The sequence below is a fragment of the Bufo bufo genome, chromosome 7 (genome assembly GCF_905171765.1).
Source record: "Bufo bufo chromosome 7, aBufBuf1.1, whole genome shotgun sequence".
Lineage (NCBI taxonomy): Eukaryota > Metazoa > Chordata > Amphibia > Anura > Bufonidae > Bufo > Bufo bufo.
The window spans coordinates 21,962,181-21,989,202 of record NC_053395.1 but is presented as its reverse complement, the minus strand read 5'-3'; the positions used below and the strand labels follow the sequence as shown (position 1 = coordinate 21,989,202).

Sequence of the window (27,022 nt, the reverse complement as noted above, 5' to 3'; positions counted from 1 at the left end):
GTCTTTCTGCCTCTATTACCAGTGAATACAATTTACAGGGAGCTGAGCGGAGAGGAATATCATCAGAGCTGCCTGTGCCAGGGGAGATGCCATGAGTCACTAACCTTTTTTATTATCCAAATCAACCCTGAGCAGGGCACGGCGGGGTGGCATCGGGCCAGGGCTTAGTGTGTGCGGAAAAGGCACCTTGAGACGGTAAATGCTGTGAATAAACATTTGAGATTTGTAAAGAGAGATGAGCAACACTCGGATTATCAGGACTCGGCTGGCGTCACCTACTGCCAGGGAGAAAATGATAAAGCCACGGCGTTAGTAACGTGGAGCCAGCCTGGCATCCACAGCCATTGTAGAACAATGCTCTGACGGTGACGACTCCATATTTAAATGGCATCCATTAATGTTTTTAGGGTACTTTTAATTAATTTTAGGGAGAGTTTTAAAAAAAAATATATATATATATAAGCTCCACCCTTATATACAAGCCACACGCCCACATCGTCAGCAAAAGTGATCTTATTAACAGAATCAGAAGATTGCTTTAATAAGCAGTGCCAGGGCACAGCTATATAATTCAATGACAAAATAGTTTCCTGCCTGCAGTCACCACTAGGGGGAGCTCCCTACATATATATTTAACCATACACATATGGCTGGCTCACAGTAAAAACCATTATTTAGACATACACATTTACATGAAAATATTTCCATCGGCCTCATAAAAATGAATGGGAGCAGTGGCCACGCACGCGTGGTGAGCTCCTATTCACTTGTATGGGGAGAGCGCTTTGCGGTGGCCGGACACCGGGAAACCCAGCCATCACTCTCCACGCTCCGTTCTCGGTGTAGGTGCAGGTCCCACCAGACAGTAGCGATATCCCCCCATTGTCTGTGATGGGAATACCCCTTTAATCTTCTGGATTTAATATGGCAATACCGCAGTATACCCAGATGCGTTTCGAAACTATACGTTTCTTCTTCAGTGGTCAAAATGATCTATTCGTAAGAGACCAATGACTCCTTATATAAAGCTTGCTAATGTCAAAATATGGACTGGACTGGGCGAACATGTCTTTACAGCATAGCATCGGGCTACAATACCTTGCGGTTTCTCCGTCTAACTGGCCTTCTATCCTCCTTCCTATTTATCATCCTCAAATAACATCTAGGAAATCTCAAAAATAAAAAATAAACAAAAAATGAAGAATGGAAAAAATAAAAATGGTATTGTAGTACAACATAGGTAAATAGGGCAAAAAGGTCCTCATGATGTCCGCTAGCAAAACCCCTTTAAAAGCTGCTGCGGTGATCCTGGCAGAGGGATAGCCATCCGCCGCGCTGCCCAATAATGACATTATGTGTGACTGGCCGTCAGGACTGGCTGGGGTATCTCGGCCGCATCTTCCCATCAGGATGGCGTTCAGCTGATGTCCCAATTACAATTTTCCACCTCGAGGGCCGAGAAGCCGATAACGCCACTTTACACGGGTGTCTGATAATCCGCCAGTCTCGGACGGGAGGACGCAATCACGAGCCGATGTTCTTGTCTTTCACACTCGGAGCCCTAAATACATCATCTCCTCGGGCCCGGGATCTGAGTTGTCAAACTGATGCTTATTAAGATTAATTTAGTAGGAAGCGGCGCTCGCTCCTCGCTCGGATCTCATAATAATGGACAAGCTGTTGATTTTCTTGTGTTATTTCCAGGCGACTATTGATTCCTGTCTGTAATTAGCAATTATTGGAGCAATCCATATACCTGGAAGTAATTATCTCCATAACAAAGAGAGACGGGCACATTTAAAGGGCCCGCTTCACTTTATATACAGTCTTTTTGGCCCATAAAATACAAATCTAAATACTCAAGTTTATGTATTACTTTGTAACCTAGGGCAGTGGAGGGGTTAATAATGTTTAAGCTGCTGGTCTAGGGTAGACAAATGGTTAAAATTAATTCCCTGGCAGTCTAGGTCATTTTTTTTATTTCCTGGTGGTCTAGGGCATTGGAGGGGTTAATATTTGATCTCCTTGTGGCCTGGTGGTCCTCTTTTTCAGCGGTCTAGCTTATAGGAGGAGTTAATGTTCTATCAACTTCTGTTCTAGGACAGAGTAGAGGTTAATATTTTGTTTCCTAGGACTTTATGGTTCTTTGGTGGTCTAGAGTAGAAGGGGAAATATTTTATTCACTGGTCTAGGACAGATAGGATAGATCTAGAAGTTAATTTTTTAATCTACTAGTAGTCTATGATAAGGGAGAGGTATATTTTTGATCCCTTGAGGTCTAGGGTGATGAAGGATATAATATTTTTTTAACCTGCTAATCTAGGGAAGACAAAGGGTTATTTTTTTCCTGGTGGTCTAGGGTAAACAAGGAGTAAAAAGCTTATTTTTCAGTGCTCTAGGTTAGACAAGAGGTTAATATTGTATTCCTTGGTGATCTAGGGTAGAAAAGGGGAATAATATTTGAATTTATGCTGATCTAGGGAACATGAACCGCTACTATTTTACTTACTGGTGGTCTAGGACATTGGAGGGGTTAATATTTGATTCCTTATTGGTCTAAGGCAGTGCCCTCTTTTTAAGTGATCCAGTGTATAATTGTCACGGTGGGGAGTGGGGGAAACCCCCCACCGTACAATGTAAAAGGATAAGAGATAGCTGCTAGGCCAAGAAGCCAAGAAAAGGGAAGCAGGTCACCTCCTATAGCGTCCCTAATCCTCTCCCTAACTTCTCACCGTATAAGCGGACCCCAATGGTAGGACGGCTCATACCCTGGAAACCTGGGACTCTGAGTCACCCTGATAATCCCTCAGATAGGAGCAGGGGGGAGACGTCCTGTTCATCCAAGACACGGAAGAACAAGAGTCTCTAAAGACCTAATAGCAGGGAAAAAGAGAAACCATACACAGCAAGAGGATCGGCAGGTAAGAACACAAGACAACACACTTACCTGCCGAAGTCTCCACGACTGGAACCCGTGCATATGTACAGGAGCCCTAACACCAATCAGGACGCCGTACCAGCAACTCACACAGGTATCCAGCACACCAGACTCCGCCAGGACCCCATGCCGCAAGGTGCATGGCAGCCCCAGGCAGCGCTCTATACAGGCTAGTGGTTCACCCCTCCGGGAAACCAACCCCCTTCCGGAGGACACAGCACACAGGGAAAACGTCTTACATACCCTGTTTCCCCGAAAATAAGACAGTGTCTTATATTAATTTTTGCTCCCAAAGATTCGCTAGATCTTATTTTCAGGGGATGTCTTATTTTTCCATGAAGAAAAATACGGTACACATTTATTGTTGAACAAAAAAAAAGGAAATCAGGGTGGGGAGGGGGATCACTTAAAATGGCACAGGGTGATCAGAGAAGGGAAGCAAAATGACACAGGGGTATCAGGGTGGGGAGGGGGATCACTTAAAATGACACAGGGGGATCAGAAGGGGGAATCAAAATGGTACAGGAGAATCAGGGGGGGGGATTACTATAGCATTTTAGTACCCCCTTCTGATCCTCCTGTGTCATTTTGATTCCCCCCTCTGATCCCCCTGTGTCATTTTAAATGATCCCCCTCCCCACCCTGATCACCCTGTGTCATTTTGATTCCCCCCTCTGATCACCCTGTGTCATTTTAATTACATTTTTTAGTCTCCCCCCCCTCCCATCTTCACCAGACATCCCACACCTTCCATCAGATATTCCCCCCCCTATATGTCACCCCGTCCCCTGTGTGTCCGTGCCAGCCAAGTTGTGAGACTCCATCAGGGCAGAGCGAGCAGCGGGCAGAAGAAGGCGGCAGCTTGTCCTGGCGGCGGCGGCGGCGGCCAATCAGCGAGCTCCTTACATTCTGGGGTGGCTTGCTTTATAATCGGGGAGGCATTATGTCCGGTGGATGCTTTATAATCGGGGAGGCATTATATCCGGCGGATGCTTTATAATCGGGGAGGCATTATGTCCGACGGATGCTTTATAATCAGGGAGGCATTACGGTATGTTCGGCCGATGCTTTATAATCGGGGAGTCATTATGTTCGGCGGATGCTTTATAATCGGGGAGGCATTATTTTCGGGGGGATGCCTTATATTACAGCGATAGGCAAAACTAGAGGTAGGTCTTATTTTCGGGGGATGTCTTATTTTCGGGGAAACACGGTACTTGCAGGGACAAACACCAACAACAGCCCAGACATGTAACAACATTTAAGACGTACAACACACCCTGAACATAAACCCACACCTAACATACAAGTGAGCTAGGGTATAAGGAGCATACAAAAGGAAGACAATTTACGTCCAACAAGGTGGCCCTCAAGGACTGGGCAGAATCATCCAGGAAAGGAGCAAAGCTCCAACACCAAACAAGGCTGGAGTACGACTCCAGCCAGGAAGCTACAGGTAATATCCACATAGTGGCCACACCCAGGACAGCCCTAGCTCACCAAACAGCAGGGACACACCTTAAAGGGGAAATGCACGTGCAAACCGACAACACGTTGCCACCGTCAACCAGTCTGCACGGCAACCGCGTCACGGTCAAACAACAATATGACCGTGACAATAATTTGGGTTAATATTTTGTCCTCTTGTAGGGGAGGGGTTAATATTTGAGTTCCTGGTTCTCTAGGGTTTCTTTGTGGCCTAGTGTAGAAAAAGGAATAATATTTTATTAACTGCTGGTCTAGGACAGGGCAGGGTGCAATGTTTGATTCCCAGGTGGTCTAAAGTAATGTGGCTTTCCTTGGTGGTCTTGAGTAGAAGAAGGACATAATAATTTAATCCCCTGGTGGTCTAGAGTTAAAAAGGTATATCAAGAAAAGTCTGGGCACTCTCTATATCTGGAGTTAGTGGTACTTTATTTAACCATAAAATCTTAAAATTTATATTTAATGTGTGACAAGTCTGGCCAGACTAAAAAGTGATATACAATAACTAAGAAATACTTAAAGGGAACCTGTCACCGGGATTTTGTGTATAGAGCTGAGGACATGGGTTGCTAGATGGCCTCTAGCACATCTGCAATACCCAGTCCCCATAGCTCTGTGTGCTTTTATTGTGTAAAAAAAACGATTTGATACATATGCAAATTACCCTGAGATGAGTCCTGTCCCTGACTCCTCTCACCTACAGGACTCATCTCAGGGTAATTTGCATATGTATCAAACAGTTTTTTTTACACAATAAAAGCACACAGAGCTATGGGGACTGGGTATAGCGGATGTGCTAGCGGCCATCTAGCAACCCATGTCCTCAGCTCTATACCCCAAATCCCGGTGACAGGTTCCCTTTAAACAATAATATACAATAGAATACAATCGTGAATTAAGAACAAGGGTTCTCCTTTAGAACCTAATTAGTAGTTTTAGATCCAATGTCCAGAATTTCACATAAATAATCGTAGAAATTATCGCATAATTTGCAGCGACAATAAATATTCGTAATTGTTTCTAATTTGTCTATGCAGTTTGTAGTATATCGATGGACAAATCGAAAAAATGTCTTCCAATTCTTAAGTGTAAGAAATATTTGTTCGAATCGAACTGGTATGTCGATTATGCCCCCATCGCAAATGCTTATTTCACCTCTAAATAGTGTGTCTACTCACGAGCCAGATCGGTATGGGCGGAATCCGGTGGACAATCGGCGGCGTCCCGCGTGGTGGTTAAACCAGATCCCCCACTACTGCTTACTCACGTGAGTATTGATTTCACCAGAGGATGATAGTATACGATTTTGCTGAAATATCGAGGGTGTCTCGACTAAAGTGTCCTTTATCGTCCGCTTTGGCAAATAGAATTTTCACTCACTGGCGCCAGTGGCTCCTTTACGTGTTTCCGGTTCTCCGAATGACACAGGCTTATACTATCTGATTACGATGCTTTCCTTTCAGAGTATTCGTAGCTGTGAATGCCGGTGGTCTTTGTGTTGAGCAAGAGGGTCCAAAACCAAGCGCGTTTTGGGGCTCTAAGTGGCCCCTTCCTCAGTGGCCACTTAGAGCCCCGAAACGTGTTTGATTTTGGACCCTCTTGCTCAACACAAAGACCACCGGCATTCACAGCTACGAATACTCTGAAAGGAAAGCATCGTAATCAGATAGTATAAGCCTGTGTCATTCGGAGAACCGGAAACACGTAAAGGAGCCACTGGCGCCAGTAATTGAAAATTCAATTTGCCAAAGCGGACGATAAAGGACACTTTAGTCGAGACACCCTCGATATTTCAGCAAAATCGTATACTATCATCCTCTGGTGAAATCAATACTCACGTGAGTAAGCAGTAGTGGGGGATCTGGTTTAACCACCACGCGGGACGCCGCGGGTTGTCCACCGGATTCTGCCCATATCGATCTGGCTCGTGAGTAGACACACTATTTAGAGGTGAAATAAGCATTTGCGATGGGGGCATAATCGACATACCAGTTCGATTCGAACAAATATTTCTTACACTTAAGAATTGGAAGACATTTTTTCGATTTGTCCATCGATATACTACAAACTGCATAGACAAATTAGAAACAATTACGAATATTTATTGTCGCTGCAAATTATGCGATTATTTCTACGATTATTTATGTGAAATTCTGGACATTGGATCTAAAACTACTAATTAGGTTCTAAAGGAGAACCCTTGTTCTTAATTCACGATTGTATTCTATTGTATATTATTGTTTAAGTATTTATTAGTTATTGTATATCACTTTTTTGTCTTGGCTAAACAACAGGTTAATATTTTATTCCCTGGTGGTCTAGGGTAGAAAAAGGAGTCCCCACCCAGCCGCTATATCGCCATTCTGCACATAGCATCATAACATTTTCTTCTCTAATAGTGCTGCATATCTAGTCAGCCACCCAGGACTCGACTAGAAGATCTGTCCGACAAGGTCTGCGGGAGCTGGAAAGGCCTGTTTATTACATCTTTCTGTCACTTACAGGTGGAATCAGCTGGACCTGGCGATTGTGCTGCTCTCCATCATGGGCATCACACTGGAGGAGATCGAGATCAACGCTTCCCTTCCCATCAATCCCACTATCATCCGCATTATGAGAGTGCTGAGGATCGCCCGAGGTGAGACGCCCGATACCTTATCTTATATCCCCTGCAGTAACAGACGACATAGTGACTCTCAGATAACCATATAATCTCTTATCTGCGTCTTTTCGTAGTGCTGAAGCTTTTAAAGATGGCCACAGGAATGCGAGCTCTGCTGGATACAGTGGTCCAGGCTCTGCCACAGGTAACCGCCACGCAGCACCCGATAATTCCACCAAGAAAAAAGACCTCAGTCTCCTCTTCAATATGGTTATGTATAGGAGGCAGTATTATAGTAGTTATATTCTTGTACATAGGAGCAGTATTATAGTAGTTATATTCTTGTACATAGAAGCAGTATTATAGTAGTTATATTCTTGTACATAGGAGCAGTATTATAGTAGTTATATTCCTGTACATAGGATCAGTATTATAGTAGTTATATTCTTGTACATAGGAGCAGTATTATAGTAGTTATATCCTTGTACATAGGAGCAGTATTATAGTAGTTATATTCTTGTACATAGGAGCAGTATTATAGTAGTTATATTCTTGTACATAGGAGCAGTATTATAGTAGTTATATTCCTGTACATAGGATCAGTATTATAGTAGTTATATTCTTGTACATAGGAGGCAGTATTATAGTAGTTATATTCTTGTACATAGGAGAAGTATTATAGTAGTTATATTCTTGTACATAGGAGCAGTATTATAGTAGTTATATTCTTGTACATAGGAGGCAGTATTATAGTAGTTATATTCTTGTACATAGCAGTATTATAGTAGTTATATTCCTGTACATAGGATCAGTATTATAGTAGTTATATTCTTGTACATAGGAGGCAGTATTATAGTAGTTATATTCTTGTACATAGGAGCAGTATTATAGTAGTTATATTCTTGTACATAGCAGTATTATAGTAGTTATATTCTTGTACATAGGAGGCTGTATTATAGTAGTTATATTCTTGTACATAGGAGCAGTATTATAGTAGTTATATTCTTGTACATAGGAGCAGTATTATAGTAGTTATATTCTTGTACATAGGAGCAGTATTATAGTAGTTATATTCTTGTACATAGGAGCAGTATTATAGTAGTTATATTCTTGTACACAGGGGCAGTATTATAGTAGTTATATTCTTGTACATAGGGGCAGTATTATAGTAGTTATATTCTTGTACATAGGAGCAGTATTATAGTAGTTATATTCTTGTACATAGGAGCAGTATTATAGTAGTTATATTCTTGTACATAGAAGCAGTATTATAGTAGTTATATTCCTGTACATGGGAGGCAGTATTATAGTAGTTATATTCTTGTACATAGGAGCAGTATTATAGTAGTTATATTCTTGTACATAGAAGCAGTATTATAGTAGTTATATTCTTGTACATAGGAGCAGTATTATAGTAGTTATATTCTTGTACATAGGAGGCAGTATTATAGTAGTTATATTCTTGTACATAGGAGGCAGAATTATAGCAGTTATATTCTTGTACATAGGAGGCAGAATTATAGCAGTTATATTCTTGTACATAGGAGGCAGTATTATAGTAGTTATATTCTTGTACATAGGAGGCAGTATTATAGTAGTTATATTCTTGTACATAGGGGGCAGTATTATAGTAGTTATATTCTTGTACATAGGAGGCAGTATTATAGTAGTTATATTCTTGTACATAGGAGCAGTATTATAGTAGTTATATTCTTGTACATAGGAGGCAGAATTATAGCAGTTATATTCTTGTACATAGGAGGCAGTATTATAGTAGTTATATTCTTGTACATAGGAGGCAGTATTATAGTAGTTATATTCTTGTACATAGGGGGCAGTATTATAGTAGTTATATTCTTGTACATAGGAGGCAGTATTATAGTAGTTATATTCTTGTACATAGGAGGCAGAATTATAGCAGTTATATTCTTGTACATAGGAGGCAGTATTATAGTAGTTATATTCTTGTACATAGGAGGCAGTATTATAGTAGTTATATTCTTGTACATAGGGGGCAGTATTATAGTAGTTATATTCTTGTACATAGGAGGCAGTATTATAGTAGTTATATTCTTGTACATATGAGCAGTATTATAGTAGTTATATTCTTATACATAGGAGCAGTATTATAGTAGTTATATTCTTGTACATAGGAGGCAGTATTATAGTAGGTATATCCTTGTACATAGGAGCAGTATTATAGTAGTTATATTCTTGTACATAGGAGCAGTATTATAGTAGTTATATTCTTGTACATAAGAGCAGTATTATAGTAGTTATATTCTTGTACATAGGAGCAGTATTATAGTAGTTATATTCTTGTACATAGGGGCAGTATTATAGTAGTTATATTCTTGTACATAGGAGCAGTATTATAGTAGTTATATTCTTGTACATAGGGGCAGTATTATAGTAGTTATATTCTTGTACATAGGAGCAGTATTATAGTAGTTATATTCTTGTATATAGGAGCAGTATTATAGTAGTTATATTCTTGTACATAGGAGGCAGAATTATAGCAGTTATATTTTTGTACATAGGAGGCAGTATTATAGTAGTTATATTCTTGTACATAGGAGCAGTATTATAGTAGTTATATTCTTGTACATAGGAGCAGTATTATAGTAGTTATATTCTTGTATATAGGAGCAGTATTATAGTAGTTATATTCTTGTACATAGGAGGCAGAATTATAGCAGTTATATTTTTGTACATAGAGGGCAGCAGTATAGAAATTTGCATGATGAGGCCTAATTACTGTTTACAAGGTGATCGGTTGAAGGTTTCTGACTGTGGAGGTTTAATGTCATATTTTCGATCCTGAGTGATCACCGGGCTGTTTGCTTTTGCCGACGCTGTAGTCATGGCAGCTCGCTGGATTCCTGAGGATTTCCACAAATACTTCCCGGTGCCACGCTCTGTCAGAAGTATTTTTAGATCCGCTGGATGACTTATTTCCATTAAGTTAAGACGTCTTTGTATAAACTCTTATTTAGATTCTCTGTTCTGGGCCAGAATGAGGGCAGAAAAAAAAAAAGACCACAAGCCAGATTTCATCTTTATAAGGAATTAACATTGTCCTGGAGGAGAACACTCTGGGAGTAATACAACAACATCTGCTACTTAACCCTTTGCACCTTTCCAGCTTATAGACACCAGGAGTGCACCAAGCCATCATCATCCTCAGTGAAAACTGTCCTTGAGTCGTCGTCTTATCTAAATCTGCTAAAAATCTATTATACCTGTGTATGCAAAACGGAATTAAAGCCAGTATGGCCGCCATCACAGAAAGCTGGGTGACAATTCCTGTGGAAGCTATCGTGGCAGCCATATTGATTACCACCCTTTATAGAAAGTTAAAGGGGTATTCCGGTTATAACAAGTTATTCCCTATCCACACCAGATCAGTTGGGTTCCCACAGCTCGGCCATTGGCTATCTCCGGCGCTCCCATAGAAATGAATGGACCAGCAGCGCACATTTACAACCAGATGCTCCGTCCATTTCAGGGGGGGAGGGGGGGGGGGGCTCCACAGGGTACGAAGACCCCCTGAACAATGGGGGCCCCTGTGGATTAGGAATAACTTGTTACAACTAGAATACCCCTCTAATTTTCTTTTGGAGTCACCATCTTAAGTTTTTAAAGGGGTTGCCAAAGAGTAAAAGAACATGGCCACTTCCAAAAACAGCGCCACCTCTGTCCACAGGTTGTGTGTGGTATTGCAGTTCCGCATTATTCACTTCAATAATTATTCGCTGCAATACCCGACACGGAACATGGACAAGGGTGGCGCTGTTATTTGTGTGCTAAAATCAGCCATTTGTTTTCTAATCTTGGACAACCCCTTTAAAAATCTAGTTAGCCATTTATCAATGTGACAACTATGGCCCCTACTGGAGTGGTCACCCAGCTTTCCTAGGATCCTGAGCAGCATATTTGCCCTCTTCTTCACCCATCTGGCTTCATATATAGAAGAGTCGAGAAGAGAGGCACAGTGGTTTTCGAGGCCAGTATACAAAGGAGGAGTACTGTCATAGGGATGCTGTATTGTTCCGATCACATCGGCGAGGGAGCGGGATACACAGCCCCCCCCACCCCCCGCTCAGGAATCTCGTGGCATCCACGGCCCGCTCAGTAGACTCGATTATCCCAGGAATGACATTTTTCACTTTACAAATATACACAGAGATGCTTTCTGCACTTGGAAGGAAGCCATGATGTGCATGGGAAAGCGAGAGCATAGACATTAACCCCTCACCCGCTGCAGGCCTGCCCCCCCCCCCCCCTACGATAGTCCTTTAATAATGACTACTGATATACAGTGTATCATCGGTACACCAAAAAAGCAATAAAAGTGCAAAGTAATGCCACCATATAGTCCTCAAAGTATAATCCCATACCGTACTCACGAATCAATACCATCATATAGTGTCTAACTTATAATACTGTATAGTACCTACGTGATAACACCATACAGTATATATAATACCGCCATATAATGCTGAAATTAAATACCATATAGTGCTTAGATAATAATACCATACCGTATCCTTATACTAGGATAAGTGTAGCGGTGCTAGCGTAGAAATCATTGGGGTCGCAGCGTAACTTGCACGTGCGCTATGACTACGACCCCAGAATCACAAAAAATCCAACACTGCTGGGGTCTCTACACGGCAAACCATGGGTGCGACTATGATCGCCTTGTAGCCGAACCCTAAGTGTCTAAATTCCCTACCTACCCACACAAAGACAGGGACAACATATTGACTCTGTCACCCGCAAGGCAACAGCATTAACCACTGAGCTGCCATATTACTGCAATACCTACAACACCCAAATAGCATCACCATGTACTGCCCAAATATCACTGCCGTATAGTGCTCAAATAATACCGCCCTACACCACCTGCATATTGTAGTGGTGAGACCCTGTGTAGCACATCTGTAGAACAGTCTAGGTCGGAGGTATTTGATGGGAGTATTTCTGAATATGCCGCAGTACTGTCAGGAATCTAGGAAAGCTGGGTGAAAAGCTGCAGTGGACTGGTTCACACAAACCAAGGGCACAGATAGCGGTATACTGGTATCACTGAGTCACGAGCAGCTGGAGAACAAGACGGTGGCGTCCCTGCCCCTGCAGCAGCCTGGCACTTGTACAGCTTCCTGAAAAATCCTTCATGACAGGCCTCCCTGGGTATTCTGTGCGCGGACAACTGAAATGCCAACGGTGTGGGCCGAGGGTGCAGGAATAATGGATGTGAGGGAAATCAGAAGAGAGATGTGCAGAAAGAGGAAGCCAGAACCCACCAGAGAGGGGCATTGTGTCTGCTCCGCTCAGTGTGGTAAAGTGTGCCACCACTGCCAACACTCAGGACGTGTGCCCAGCTGGGTGGCATTAGGGCATACTAGTCATTGGAGATGACCCTCCAGCCAGCACCCCCTTCTCTATCCAAGCAAGACCCTAAGTGTCTGCATCTTCTCATTCTGTACCCCAAGTGTCAGCGTCATTATCCTGTACCCCAAGTGTCAGTGTCATTATCCTGTACCCCAAGTGTCAGTGTCATTATCCTGTACCCCAAGTGTCAGTGTCATTATCCTGTACCCCGAGTGTCAGCGTCATTATCCTGTACCCCAAGTGTCAGTGTCATTATCCTGTACCCCAAGTGTCAGTGTCATTATCCTGTACCCCAAGTGTCAGTGTCATTATCCTGTACCCCAAGTGTCAGCGTCATTATCCTGTACCCCAAGTGTCAGTGTCATTATCCTGTACCCCGAGTGTCAGTGTCATTATCCTGTACCCCGATTGTCAGCGTCATTATCCTGTACCCCAAGTGTCAGCGTCATTATCCTGTACCCCAAGTGTCAGTGTCATTATCCTGTACCCCAAGTGTCAGTGTCATTATCCTGTACCCCAAGTGTCAGTGTCATTATCCTGTACCCCAAGTGTCAGTGTCATTATCCTGTACCCCGAGTGTCAGCGTCATTATCCTGTACCCCAAGTGTCAGCGTCATTATCCTGTACCCCAAGTGTCAGTGTCATCATCCTGTACCTCGAGTGTCAGTGTCATTATCCTGTACCCCGATTGTCAGCGTCATTATCCTGTACCCCAAGTGTCAGCGTCATTATCCTGTACCCCGAGTGTCAGAGTCATTATCCTGTACCCCGAGTGTCAGAGTCATTATCCTGTACCCCGAGTGCCAGTGTCATTATCCTGTACCCCGAGTGTCAGAGTCATTATCCTGTACCCCGAGTGTCAGTGTCATTATCCTGTACCCCGAGTGTCAGTGTCATTATCCTGTACCCCGAGTGTCAGTGTCATTATCCTGTACCCCGAGTGCCAGTGTCATTATCCTGTACCCCGAGTGTCAGTGTCATTATCCTGTACCCCAAGTGTCAGCGTCATTATCCTGTACCCTGAGTGTCAGTGTCATTATCCTGTACCCCGAGTGTCAGTGTCATTATCCTGTACCCCAAGTGTCAGCGTCATTATCCTGTACCCCAAGTGTCAGTGTCATTATCCTGTACCCCAAGTGTCAGTGTCATTATCCTGTACCCCAAGTGTCAGTGTCATTATCCTGTACCCCGAGTGTCAGTGTCATTATCCTGTACCCCGAGTGTCAGCGCCATTATCCTGCACACCGAGTGTCAGCGTCATTATCCTGTACCCCAAGTGTCAGTGTCATTATCCTGTACCCCGAGTGTCAGTGTCATTATCCTGTACCCCGAGTGTCAGCGCCATTATCCTGCACACCGAGTGTCAGCGTCATTATCCTGTACCCCAAGTGTCAGTGTCATTATCCTGTACCCCGAGTGTCAGTGTCATTATCCTGTACCCCGAGTGTCAGTGTCATTATCCTGTACCCCGAGTGTCAGCGCCATTATCCTGTACCCCGAATGTCAGCGTCATTATCCTGTACCCCGAGTGTCAGCGCCATCATCCTGTACCCCAAATGTCAGCGTCATTATGCCTGACTCTCGTGCCCCAGTACATGGACACATTACATGCTGTTGACCAGTAGTCAGATCTGTCCAGTGTCATGGCTCGTGTCCTTGTTGCGGCCCCTGGACCCTCATCAGTCACACACAGTAGAGGAGACTCTGATGATGCCGCTGGTCCTGTACCCGGCGCTAACTTACAGTATAGATATATTCAGGCCCTTACTACTCTTCTATGCAGCCTCGTGCTGGTGTCAGGTGGACATGTCTTAGATTGAGTTTATTAACATGCACAGATGAGGACATCTCCACAGCTGTCATCTTTCTTCAGAGTCCTTGAGCCGACCTGCTAGTTCACACTATCCACCTAAATTAGCTGTGGTAATAGGACATCTCTTGGTGGCCTCCCTCAATGAATATCAAGTGACTCGAGACGAACGAACATTTGCTTCCTCGGCAATCATCATATTAAGTGCGGCGCTCGTGGAGGAATATATGACAGCTGTCCTTCACTCACCCGTGCTGAACCGATCGTTTTATCACAGAGGTTGAAACTTCGACGTTATTGTCAGGACCGCGCCACAACGAACTCTATCATCTCCCGAGTCTTCCCTGACCTTCGTTGTCATCCAGCACATCACTGTAGTCATTTTACAACGTCTTAATCCCATCCGGCCAAAAAGTTTCTAGATATGAATACCTGAAAAGATTTGGTTCTTGATGGAAACTTGCTATTGGTAGGGTTGGTGATGCCCAGGGATTTTGGGAAGTTGGGGATGGTTGAAAGTTCTTGCTACCATCTGTAGACCACTGGCATTTGACACTAGAGATCACATTGGGCTAAGGTAGACCACATAGCCATTCAGCCTTAGCCATGATACATGGGTATAGGGCTTAGGAAGCACATTCAATCTTTATCTGGTTGAAGAAAAAACAAGTTACGAGAAAGAAGTCCACTCGGTCGAAGGTCGGTTCTCTTCTGATGTCCACAAGGATTTCCCCAAGGTTTTATGCGCTCATTTATTACATGGTGATTTTACAACTGGTCTATACGGTTGACCAAGCAGTGGCTTACAACTGAGGGCCTCCAAGGGCATCTCTCAAAACTGACCCAGTAATGATTTTCCAAGGTGGATCTAGCAATACTTGGTTGATCATGAGTTTCCATGGCAGGGCTTCTAGGTCTACACAACGCTACATGGCTATTGTAGATGTCTTTAGTGGGTACCTCACATAGTGAACTTTCTACCTTAACATCACCTTGTATCTTCTTCGGCAGGTAGGAAACCTTGGACTTCTCTTCATGCTCCTGTTTTTCATCTACGCCGCCCTGGGAGTGGAGCTGTTCGGGAAGCTTGGTGAGTAAGCCAAACATCTCCAAAATCTTGGATTCAAATTGTTGTGGCAGAATACTAAGAAAAAAAATTCTTGTAAAAATAGCTTGAGCTGGCGAGGGTTCAGTCCTATAAAGAAATGTTCTCTGATCCTTTTCAGATGAGAAGCCATCTGCTCATTGTCAGTAGACCTAGTGAATTCTTACATCTGAGATTACTCCCAGCTTTTGACCGTTCATCGAATGCACTTCTTAAAAAAAAATCTTCTAAAGTGGGACCTGCCACCATAAAATCACATTTCCTAATTAAAAGTGACGTCATGGGGTGGAGGCCATTATGTCACTCTACCCAAGAAGTCTTCATGTATGTTGTAATATAGCATATATAGCATTTCAGCGTTGTAGTGATTACTTTTTCAGGTCTAAAAGGATCAGCTTTAAATACAGACAACGCATTTCAAAGTTATACAGCCTAATTTATCCAGGCATACCAGGTCTAGAAGAATAATTCAAAGTAGCCAAAGCATTTTGTGGTCGTACAGACTACTTTATGAGGCCATAACAGGTCAAGGATGATGGGCTTGGCATTTTGTATACTGCAGACAACGCGTTTCAAAGTCATACAGCCTAATTTGTCCAGCCATACTGGGTGTTAAAGAAATATTCAAAGTAAACGATGTATTTTGGAGTCGTACCGACTACTTTTTGAGGCCGTAAGAGGTCTAGGATGATGGGCTTGGCATTTTATATAACGTAGATGACGCGTTTCAAAGTTATACGGCCTAATTAGTTCAGTCATACCGAGTCTAGAAGAGTTATTCAAAGACATACATTTAATACATTTTTGGGTACATTTAATACATTTTGAGGCCGTAACAGATCTAGGATGATGGGCTTGGAGTTTTATACAATGTAGAGAACGCGTTTCAGTGCTGTACTGACTGCATTCGATTCAGACTTTTTGACTTATGCTTTTAGTAAATGGTGGGAAATAATTTTTGTAAAACGAGTGTCACAAATGGTTCAGTCGTTAAGTGTTAATTGGGATAGATATTTCACTGAAGAATCCAAAGTAAGGAGAAACTATAAAACGCGTTAGCACAGATACTGAGGACGGCTTCATTTCATTGCTTTCTCCTGCTCGGTGCTATCCTTCACTGTCCTAAATTATTGACAGGCTTCCGAGCTTCTCCCTCCGTGGACTGCTCTCCTGCACATTTATAGTCCTGGCAAATAAATAGCTCATTACCGAGCTGCCGAAAACCATGTCTGCCTGTCCATAATGAAAGCTTAATGGAGCCCTGTAATATTAAGAGGGGCGCTTTACCTTGTAGCTTGCATTTATTAAGGTCTTCAGAATTTGGGGAAGAAGGTGTGTGGCCTCCCATATGCCGTCTACCTCCTGGCCCGGGATGAACGGCGCTAATGAATACGTATTTATTACACTGCAGATTTATGGTATGGATATATAAACCATCTGCTTGCTTTGCGAGTCGCCCTGACTGCCAGAGAAAACCGGATGCGCACTAACCGGCCGTAAAAGGCATATGTCTGCAGAGCTGAACTCCTTAACCCTTATGACCCCGGAACAAGGGGCCAAACCGTGCACCATGTGGCTCAGCAGACTGTATCACACATGATGGGCTTAGATACATTGAGACACCATGAACCATGATATGCCTAGATACACCAAGTATCGCACACAGTAGGTTTAGATACACAAAGACAGTATCGCATAAGCTAGGCTTGGATACACAGGCTCAGCAGCATGATATCACACAACAGGCTTTGATACATCAAGACAGTATAGGTTTAGATACACTAAGACAGCATCACACAGGTTAGGCTTAGATACACTAAGACAGTGTCGCATGTGATAGACTTAGCTACACAGGCTCAGTGGCACAATATCACATGGTTAGATACCCCAAGACCGTATCACACGATTGGTTTATATACACTGAGCCTGTATCACACATAATAGGCTTACATACACCAACGGGATCATACAGGATTACAGACCTAGATACACTGAGGCAGTATCAGTAGTGTTAGACACATTGAACGGTAGGCTTAGATACACTTAGACAGTATCACAAATGATAGGCTTGGAACCACTAAGACAGTACCATACATGATAGGCTTAGATATACAGAGACCATATCAGAGGGAAGACTGAGACAGTATCATACATGATAGGCTTAGATATACAGAGACCATATCAGAGAGAAGACTGAGACAGTATCATACATGATAGGCTTAGATACACTAAGACGGTACCATACATGATAAGCTTAGATATACAGAGACCATATCAGAGAGAAGACTGAGACAGTATCATACATGATAGGCTTAGATACACTAAGACGGTACCATACATGATGAGCTTAGATATACAGAGACCATATCAGAGAGAAGACTGAGACAGTATCATACATGATAGGCTTAGATACACTAAGACAGTACCATACATGATGAGCTTAGATATACAGAGACCATATCAGAGAGAAGACTGAGACAGTATCATACATAATAGGCTTAGATACACTAAGACAGTACCATACATGATAGACTTAGATACACAGAGACCATATTAGTATATTGCACATAAGAGATCCGCTGGAACAGTATCATACATTATACGCTTAGATACACTGGTTCAACAGACACTGTTACACAATAGGCTTAGATACATTGGCTGAGAAAACAGTATCACACATGATAGGCTTAACCCCATCTCTGGAAATAGTGTTGCACCTGAGAGGCGGTGGTGGCGCTATTTTTCTGGAGAATATTCTATCATAACTACAGTTCTTTTCTCCACAATATAACATTCTATAAGAAGAGATCCAGTATATGCTATTCTCTCGCTGCCTCCTGTGGCCATTAGTGGTACCGCATCATTTTCTCACCACCACCATCTCTTGCACTGGTCCCAATTAGCCTCTGCTGATGACTGATAAAATGTTCCCCTCTCTCCAGTGTGTACCGAAGATAACCCCTGCGAGGGTCTCAGCAGACACGCCACATTTGAGAACTTTGGAATGGCTTTCCTGACGCTCTTCCGCGTCTCAACGGGGGACAACTGGAATGGTATCATGAAGGTAAGGAGCAGATGTGGTGACACAGGAGGAGGACATGACCCCAGTATAGGGTGAAGCAGCCCATTCCTGGCCACAACTACCCAACCTTATTCCAGAAGCATCCTCCAGACTGCACAATGGACGTCCCGTCACTTACTGATATATATGCAATTCCTCACCAAGTGCTCAGCTTGCTGTCACTGAATGGAAAAAAATTCAACACGGGTTGAAACCGTATCCTGATTTAGCCCCGTGGTTTGTTCCGGTTCATTATTTTGGAGGCCAGAACAGGGGGAAGATATTGGCTACTGACACACTAGACTAAAACACAGTAACAAACAATCAGCTGTGTCAACAGGACTAGATCAGGACAGTTTTGAATGAGAGCAATATATTTGCATTTAATGACAGCAAGCAGAGACTTTTCATTCATGTTGCTCAGGTTGGTTGTTGCCTGGTAAAGCAGGGTATCAGCTTCTGCAGTTAAAGGACCTTTTCATTAAGACAAACCCTTTCAACTTGCAGGATACCAGGCCGAACTGGATGGACAAATGTACTATGTTACTATGTGATATGGATGTCACAGAGGGGACCGTGCTTGTGTCCTCCATCTATTAGCCAGAATGCTGCCTACAAAAACTGTCTCACACAGTGGGGGACTCGGCCCGACCACCGATCACTGCATATGGTCATTTATTCAGTGGAATAGTTGGCATGTAATACTACGTTTCACCAGTAGAGGTCACTGCAGGGAAACTATATGGTCAGCTGCAGCTTCTAAAAGTGATCACATCTGATCGACACAGGTTTCATAAATTACAACCGGTTGTCAGGTCGGCTTCATTGTAAAAAGGAGGTCATGATGAGGCAGAACCTTTAAGAAGCCTCAAGCATTCACAGCCCATGATATAAATTATACGAGATGTGTGATACAGTACTTTAAAAGGGGGTCCTCTGTTTTGGACAATCTATTTATTAGAAGGGATCCACGACAATAAGTAGACCACAAGGTGGTCCTGAGACCACCAGCGATCAGATGTAATCTGTGGGGAAACCTGGCAATAAATGTTCAATTTCCCTGCAGCGCCACCACAGTTGAAATGAAGCATTACACAGAGTCCATTCAAATCAGTGGAATGCAGGACAGGACAGGTCCTCCAGAGTGAGAGACGCTCTTTGTGACTATTCTGATCAGAATCGTGAACAGAGGACCCCCCCCCCCCCCTTCTATTAGCGCTAACAGGGGAAGGCCCCTTAAACACCTCACCTCCAGCAGAAGCACGTTCCTGGCAGCGACGAGCAGAATATTTGTATGATTCATTTTGTCACTAAACAACAGGGGGACGAGAACATACTGACATAATTAATATTTACCTAAAGACACCTCCACATCAGGCTGTTCGGGATGAGTCAGATCCAGCTCCTCCATAGCGTGTGTCATCTATGGCAGTACACAGAGTGAGGACCTCACCGAGAGGGACTCGCACCACCTGAACGTTCCCATCAGCCGCCTCTATTATCAGTAGTTTGGAGACAGCGAATAGCTTTGAATTCAATCCTTATTTTACCAGTGGTACAATCTCATGATAACATTTATTGCTTATTGCAACGTTTCGGGCCCAGTTCGGTGGCCCTTTGTCAAGCTGTGAGGCCGGTCATATAGTTTCCACGGCGTGAGATTGTACCACTGGTAAAATAAAGATTGAATTCAAAGCTATTCGCTGTCTCCAACTTACTGATACAAGCTACTCATTAACTCCTTGGGTGGAAGGAATCTGTCAGGGGACGTGCACCCACAAAAGTCGCTTGACAAGACGTGTGCTGAGGTCTCGCAGTGATTAGCACCTCTATTATCAGTGACGCGGTCTTATTATATCGTGTTTATAGTATATATAGAAGGTTATGTAGGATTTACAGGGTAGGGATAGGCTGCCTGGTCTGCGATGTCACTGGCTTTGCAAATAAGCGATAGGCTGTGTTATCTCTGATGTCACTAGGTTTGCAGGGAAGGGTTAGGCTGCCTTGTCTTTGATGTCACTGGGTTTCTTGGAAAGGGGTAGGCTGCCTCCTCTATGATGTCACTAGGTTTCCGGGGAAGGGTTAGGCTGCCTTGTCTTTGATGTCACTGGGTTTCTTGGAAAGGGGTAGGCTGCCTCCTCTATGATGTCACTAGGTTTCCGGGGAAGGAGTAGGCTGCCTTGTCTATGATGTCACTAGGTTTCCGGGGAAGGAGTAGGCTGCCTTGTCTATGATGTCACTAGGTTTCCAGATAAGGGGTAGGTTGAATTCTCTATGATGTCACTGGGTTTCTTGGAAAGGGGTAGGCTACCTCCTCTATGATGTCACTAGGTTTCCGGGAAAGAAGTAGGCTGCCTTGCCTATGATATCACTGGGTTCTAAGATAAGGGGTATCCTGCCTTGTCTATGATGTCACTGGGTTCTCAGATAAGGTGTATGCTGCCTTGTCTATGATGTCACTGGGTTCTCAGATAAGGGGTATGCTGCCTTGTCTATGATGTCACTAGGTTTCCAGGGAAGGAGTAGGCTACCTTGTCTATGATGTCACTAGGTTTCCAGGGAAGGGGTAGGCTACCTTGTCTATGATGTCACTGGGCTCTCAGATAAGGGTTAGGCTGCCTTGATAGTGATATAACAAGATTTTCAAGATCTTGTCTATGACATCACAGGTCTGTGTTATGTCCGTGGTTTCTAGTGACGTGATAGGCTGTGAGTAATATAAACCAGGACTTTTAGAAATGTCTTCCGCGTATACCGGAGCGGACAATGAAATATCTGTATGTGACTCTTCTAGGACACACTCCGCGAATGCAACAGTGACGACAAGCACTGCCTCAGCTACCTGCCCCTCATCTCCCCGGTCTATTTCGTCACCTTCGTCCTCATTGCCCAGTTCGTCCTGGTCAATGTCGTGGTGGCCGTCCTCATGAAGCATCTCGAGGAAAGCAATAAAGAGGCCAAAGAAGACGCAGAGATGGATGCAGAGATCGAGTTGGAAATGTCAAGAGCCGTCACCCCGGTGGTCCCCCTGGCCTTAGACGGCAAGGCAATTGCTGGCGGTCAAGTGTCAATGAAGAAAGAGCTGCCAGTGCTGCTGAAGCAAGTCAGGGTAAGGTTACAGCCTGATGGGCATGCCCTGGTGTTCCTGAGGGGGGCAGTAGTTAGGTTTGGAGCAGTTAATTCATACTTGTTTCCTTCGTTTCGCACTGAAGGGGGCACTGAGCCACGAGAATGTGACTTTATTGATTCCCAATACATTGGATGGTTCGGTCGTGCGGAAAGAGAAAAGACCGGGCTCCCCCGTGCCCTTGCCACTTCCCCTCCTGCCCTGCAGCTATGGGCCTGAGGTGAATCCCTGCACCATGCTTGTATGTCCTGTGTGCTATCCGCAAGCAATGCTTTCCGTGGCTACTTACCTCTGCTTCTAAGCTCTTCTCTTTCCTCATTTCGAGGGGGGGGGGGGCAGGGTTCTAACCTGGCCAATGAAAATGGAAGGATGCCGCTCATGTGCCACCTCTGAGGATCTATGTGCAGCGGGCTTTGCTGACGTTATTGTCTGTGGCGTTAATGTTTGGGTCATTAAAAGGGCTGACCAGTTTTAATGATTGCGTAACGAAACATTCTGTCGCTTTCTAATACACCGCGTGCCTCAACATTTTCAAGATCTCTGCTTGCTGTTGGCGAACAGAAACATGGTTAACATCCAAAAGATGGAAGCCCATACAGATTTGAAAGCCCACTGCCTGCATCAGGATGGGTCTCATGTAAAAAGGAATTTTTCCATTCACTAAAAGCAAGCGGTAATCTCGAAAAAACGGACAGGAATCAATACAAAAAGTAGAAAAAGTAGATGAGAAAGCTGCAGAATGAACAGGGGGGGGGGGGGGCGGGGCAACAGATTTAAAGGGGCGCTGTCACCTCTCCCGATATGTCTGTAACCACACGTAGTAACAATTCTGGAGCATCTATTGTTATGACTCCATGTTGTGTCATTCCTCTATTATTCCTGCTAGTAGTTATAAATGAATTGCTAGCAGTTTAGAGTGAATGTCCAGCAGGGCGTTACCAGTTGGGAGCGTGCCCTGGCACAGTCTGACACTGGCAGCACTGATTGGATAATGTCAGACTGTACAGGGATACACCACCAACGGTAACACCCAACTGGACCTTCACTGCAAACTGCTAAGCAGTTCATTCATAACTTCTAGCAGGAATAATAGAGGAATGGCACAACAGAGTCATAAGATGGTACAGAATGGTTATTACATGGGTGATGCAAGTAGTTACTAAAACAGACATGTCAGGAGAGGTGAGAGGTCGTCTTTAAGGAAAGCCTTCATTGCCTCCAAGCTAATGGTCGTCTCCCCCACAGGATGGTGATGTCTACATGAGGGATGGAACCGGATCCCAAAACTTGCTGACGGTCAGAAAGGTGTCCGTGTCCAGGATGCTCTCGTTGCCCAATGACAGCTACATGTTCCGTCCCGTGCTGCCAGCCAAGTCATCGTACCCTCTGCGGGAGGTGGAGACCTATGAGGATAGCCCTCCTGAAGGTATGATGATGCCATGTAACCTCAGGTCCTCCATTCTAAAAATGAGGGGGGGGGGGGGGATAGCAATGATAAAAATGAGGTCCCTTTCAGCAGCTGCCTGACCCCACCACAATATATATTAAGGCAGAATCTGTGTTGAGGTCGGATATAATCTCCTTGGAAGGATCCCTGAAGTTGATAGCCCTTCATCTCACTTTTCTTCCTGTAGGATCCCGTCTCTCAGTCCGTTCCCAACCAAATGAATCCGGCAACTCTCTGCAAACTCCTGTGGACTGTCAGCCCCTGGCCACATCGGGCTGCCACGTGGACAACGATGACATGCCTAAAATTCCACCCCCACGACCCGCTTCCAGGTCGCCCAGCTTAAACAGATTTCTCCAACGGCAGGTAACGGTTGGTAGATATTTTCTGCTTTGCTAGATATTAACCATAAGCTGGCAGTCTCCAACCTGTGGCTTAACTACAACTCCCAACATGCCCTGACATCTGAAGACTATCATGGAATGCTTGGAGTTGGATGTTCACAACAGCTGGAGAGCTACTGGTTGGAGATCACTCCCATAAGCTATGGACTTGTCGGGGGTTCTGATCTCTTACTCTTATGGGGTCCCCATAGCTATAGCCACTCCTTAAAGGGATGCTCCACTTTTGCACCACCATATTTTACAGGTGAAATTTTTGCAAATGAATATTGTAAAATAGCACTTGGGTAGAGCTACATACCACCTGCATCTTCTTCATGGAAATCTTCACATTTTTTGTCTGTCTCCTAGGAGGCCGTACACATGGATTCGGTTGACTATCAGAATGGCGACTCCAAGGACAGCCTTCAACCTGAATCAACAGAGAGTTCAAAGTTGAAAACACCTTCACTCAACAACCTTCTCGCTTCGAATTTGCTCTGTCCAACTCCCCTATCTCTGCAGGGAACCCCTCAATCTTCTCCCAAACCATCTCCCCACCACAGACATTCCAGCGTCCATACTCGCAAGCATACGTATAGCCAACACAGTATTCCCAGCCGCCCTTCGAGTGCGAGCAGTGACAACACCAACCCTGACGAGTCTACTCTAGAGTCCTCGGATCCAGCTGATGAAGAGGTCAGCCACATAAACAGCCTGGCCAGTGGCTGGTGTGGACAATCCAATCATAGAAGTCACTCCGTTTCTCCATTCATCTCCCAAGTTTCATCTCCTCCTTTTCCTCCACTACTTAAGAACTGCAATAGCACAGCCAGCCTGGTTGGGACCAGCAACGGCAAAGACTTGAAGAAGTTCTACAGTGTTGATACTCAAGGATTTTTAGCAAAGCCCATGTGGGCGGAAGACCAAAGGAGGCACTCGATCGAGATCTGCCCCTCCATTGATGACGATGGAGATTCCTGCTTCGATCTGTCCATCGATGACAAGCAGGACTCTTCTGTTCTCGTACAGTCTGACCCAGAGTACATCAATGGGGGTCGAAGGAAGAAGAAGATGAGCCCGCCTTGCATTTCTATAGATCCTCCCATGGAGGACGAGACCGGCACAGCTTCACGTACCAAAGCATCGGAGAACAGCATGTTACGGAGGAGGACACCGTCGTGTGAATCCACCGCATACCGGGACTCTTTAGACCTTAGTGACAACCAAGTTGTAGAACAGCAATCTAAAACCGAAAGATGGAGCCAATCGCCTTGTCGCAACGAACACTTGGTCATTCTCGGCTACTCTTTCGACCAGCGGGAGGCAAACAGCTTCTCAGAACTTTTAGGCGAGGGTGGACGGCCCAGTTCTCCATCCGTAGTCATCATGGACTCCAGGTCTGACACGGGGGCGTTAGAAATTAAGCAACTAGACCATCTTCATAGCAACAATTCTGAAAAGAACATAGATTTTACAGAAGTGAAGAGTTCTTTAAAAAATCCTGCATTAGTCGACGCCTCTAACACATCGGGCCAAGTGACAGACAAACCGTTATAGCTTGTAAGGATACAAGGGCTGGTGACGAACCACTGGATAGACGGGTCTAAGAAAGCCCCTTTGGGTTATTAGGGTTTTCAATAGGTGGGATTGGGGGGGTCCACATGGGAGGATGGAGAATGACTGATGGTTGGAATAAAAAAAATAATAAATTTTTGATTTGTTTGATTTTATAAACGAAATACGGAGACGACTTCCCATATAGCCTCAATCACATTGATTCGGGTTTTATTTTAATGTTTTATTTTGGTTTGTTTTTTCTTGTTTGTTTTTTGGGGGGGTTTGTTTTTATATTTTTAAGGCGGCACTTTTTTTATTTTATTGTGCAGAGACACAGTACGCAGAGGTGCCAACAGATGAAGCCTTGTAAAATATCTGTATATCAGCAGTATAAATAAAATAGAAATAATGTATTTGTGAAAAGGCACCGTCATTATTTGCGCTTTCTGTGTGTCTGCCGGGTGGCATTTTGGGGACTTATGCAATTTTTTTTATAGACTTTGGGGGTCATTAGGCATATTTCTGGCACAGATTCCAATGCAAAAGTGTAAGACTTCCCCCCCCCCCCCCCCCCCCGCTTACGCCAGGTCTAAAAAAGTGGGCAGGCAGGCCTGTCTTATTCAGCATTTTCTACGCCTGGTTTAGGCGTAGAAAATGGTCTAAATGTAAGGCCTCATGCACAAGACCGTTGTTCTGGTCCGCATCCGAGCCGCAGTTTTTGCGGCTCGGGTGCGGACCCATTCACTTCAATGGGGCTTCAAAAGATGCGGACAGCACTCTGTGTGTTGTCCGCATCCGTTGCTCCGTTACGTCGCCCCGCAAAAAATATATAACATGTCCTATTCTTGTCCTTTTGCGGACAAGAATAGGCATTTCTACAATGGGCCGCCTGTTACGTTCCGCAAACTGCAGAAGGCACGCGAGCGGCTTCCGTGTTTTGCGGACCGCAAAAAACGGAACGGTCATGTGCATGAGGCCTAAGACAGCAAGGAAGCAGTCTCACATTTAGAATCGGCGGTGGATCTATGGAGAGGCCGGCGCCTCTTCATAACTGCGGCAGATCCACCGCCAGCGCAGGGTCTTAATTAAAATGCCGGTCTTAATAAATGACCCCCTTTGTGTTTTGATTCCTCTTCGGTTTCAAGAACTCTTTTTGCTGTCAATGACATTCTATGATATACACAGACATACAATGGCAGAGGGAATGCTAAATTGGCTCATTTCTTATCTGAGCGCGCCTGTAGAAGCCTCCCCACCGCCTATAGGTGCCCTATGTAGACAGACCGCCATGTGTATAGCATCCAATCCATGTCGTACAGCTCCAATAGACACTGTACATACCATACAACACTAATACATACCAACATCACAAATACATACTGTACAACTGTACAATCCATAAAATACCGTACAACCCCAATCCATAAAATACCGTACAACCCCAATCCATAAAATACCGTACAACCCCAATCCATAAAATACCATTCAACCCCAATCCATAAAATACCGTACAACCCCAATCCATATGGTACATCTCCACTACGAGTCACTGGAGATGTAATACCCCAATCCATAAAATATCGTACAACCCCAATCCATAAAATACAGAACAACCCCAATCCATAAAATACAGAACAACCCCAATCCATAAAATACTGTACAACCCCAATCCCTAAAATATCGTACAACCCCAATCCATAAAATACCGAACAACCCCCAATCCATAAAATATCGTACAACCCCAATCCATAAAATACCGTACAACCCAAATCCATAAAATACAGAACAACCCCAATCCATAAAATACCGTACAACCTTAATTCATAAAATATCGTACAACCCCAATCCATAAAATACTGAACAACCCCAATCCATAAAATACCGTACAACCCCAATCCATAAAATACCGTACAACCCAAATCCATAAAATACAGAACAACCCCAATCCATAAAATACCGTACAACCCCAATTCATAAAATATCGTACAACCCCAATCCATAAAATACAGAACAACCCCAATCCATAAAATACCGTACAACCCCAATTCATAAAATATCGTACAACCCCAATCCATAAAATACCGAACAACCCCAATCCATAAAATACCAT

General features: G+C 44.1%; 1 protein-coding gene across 3 annotated transcripts in view; it reads left to right on the top strand.

The window, feature by feature from the left end:
- Positions 1 to 25,335, top strand: part of CACNA1H (calcium voltage-gated channel subunit alpha1 H) — a 382,070-nt gene extending 356,735 nt beyond the window's left edge. For all 3 annotated transcript variants that reach the window (XM_040439279.1, XM_040439277.1, XM_040439276.1), the window contains 9 exons: positions 6,928 to 7,061; positions 7,160 to 7,230; positions 15,244 to 15,322; positions 18,280 to 18,401; positions 21,193 to 21,507; positions 21,611 to 21,745; positions 22,771 to 22,951; positions 23,160 to 23,338; positions 23,725 to 25,335. In XM_040439279.1, the coding sequence (XP_040295213.1) occupies positions 6,928 to 7,061; positions 7,160 to 7,230; positions 15,244 to 15,322; positions 18,280 to 18,401; positions 21,193 to 21,507; positions 21,611 to 21,745; positions 22,771 to 22,951; positions 23,160 to 23,338; positions 23,725 to 24,912 (2,404 nt within the window). In that variant the 3' untranslated portion in view covers positions 24,913 to 25,335. The remainder of the gene's footprint in view (positions 1 to 6,927; positions 7,062 to 7,159; positions 7,231 to 15,243; positions 15,323 to 18,279; positions 18,402 to 21,192; positions 21,508 to 21,610; positions 21,746 to 22,770; positions 22,952 to 23,159; positions 23,339 to 23,724) is intronic.
- Positions 25,336 to 27,022: the final 1,687 nt, after the last annotated feature.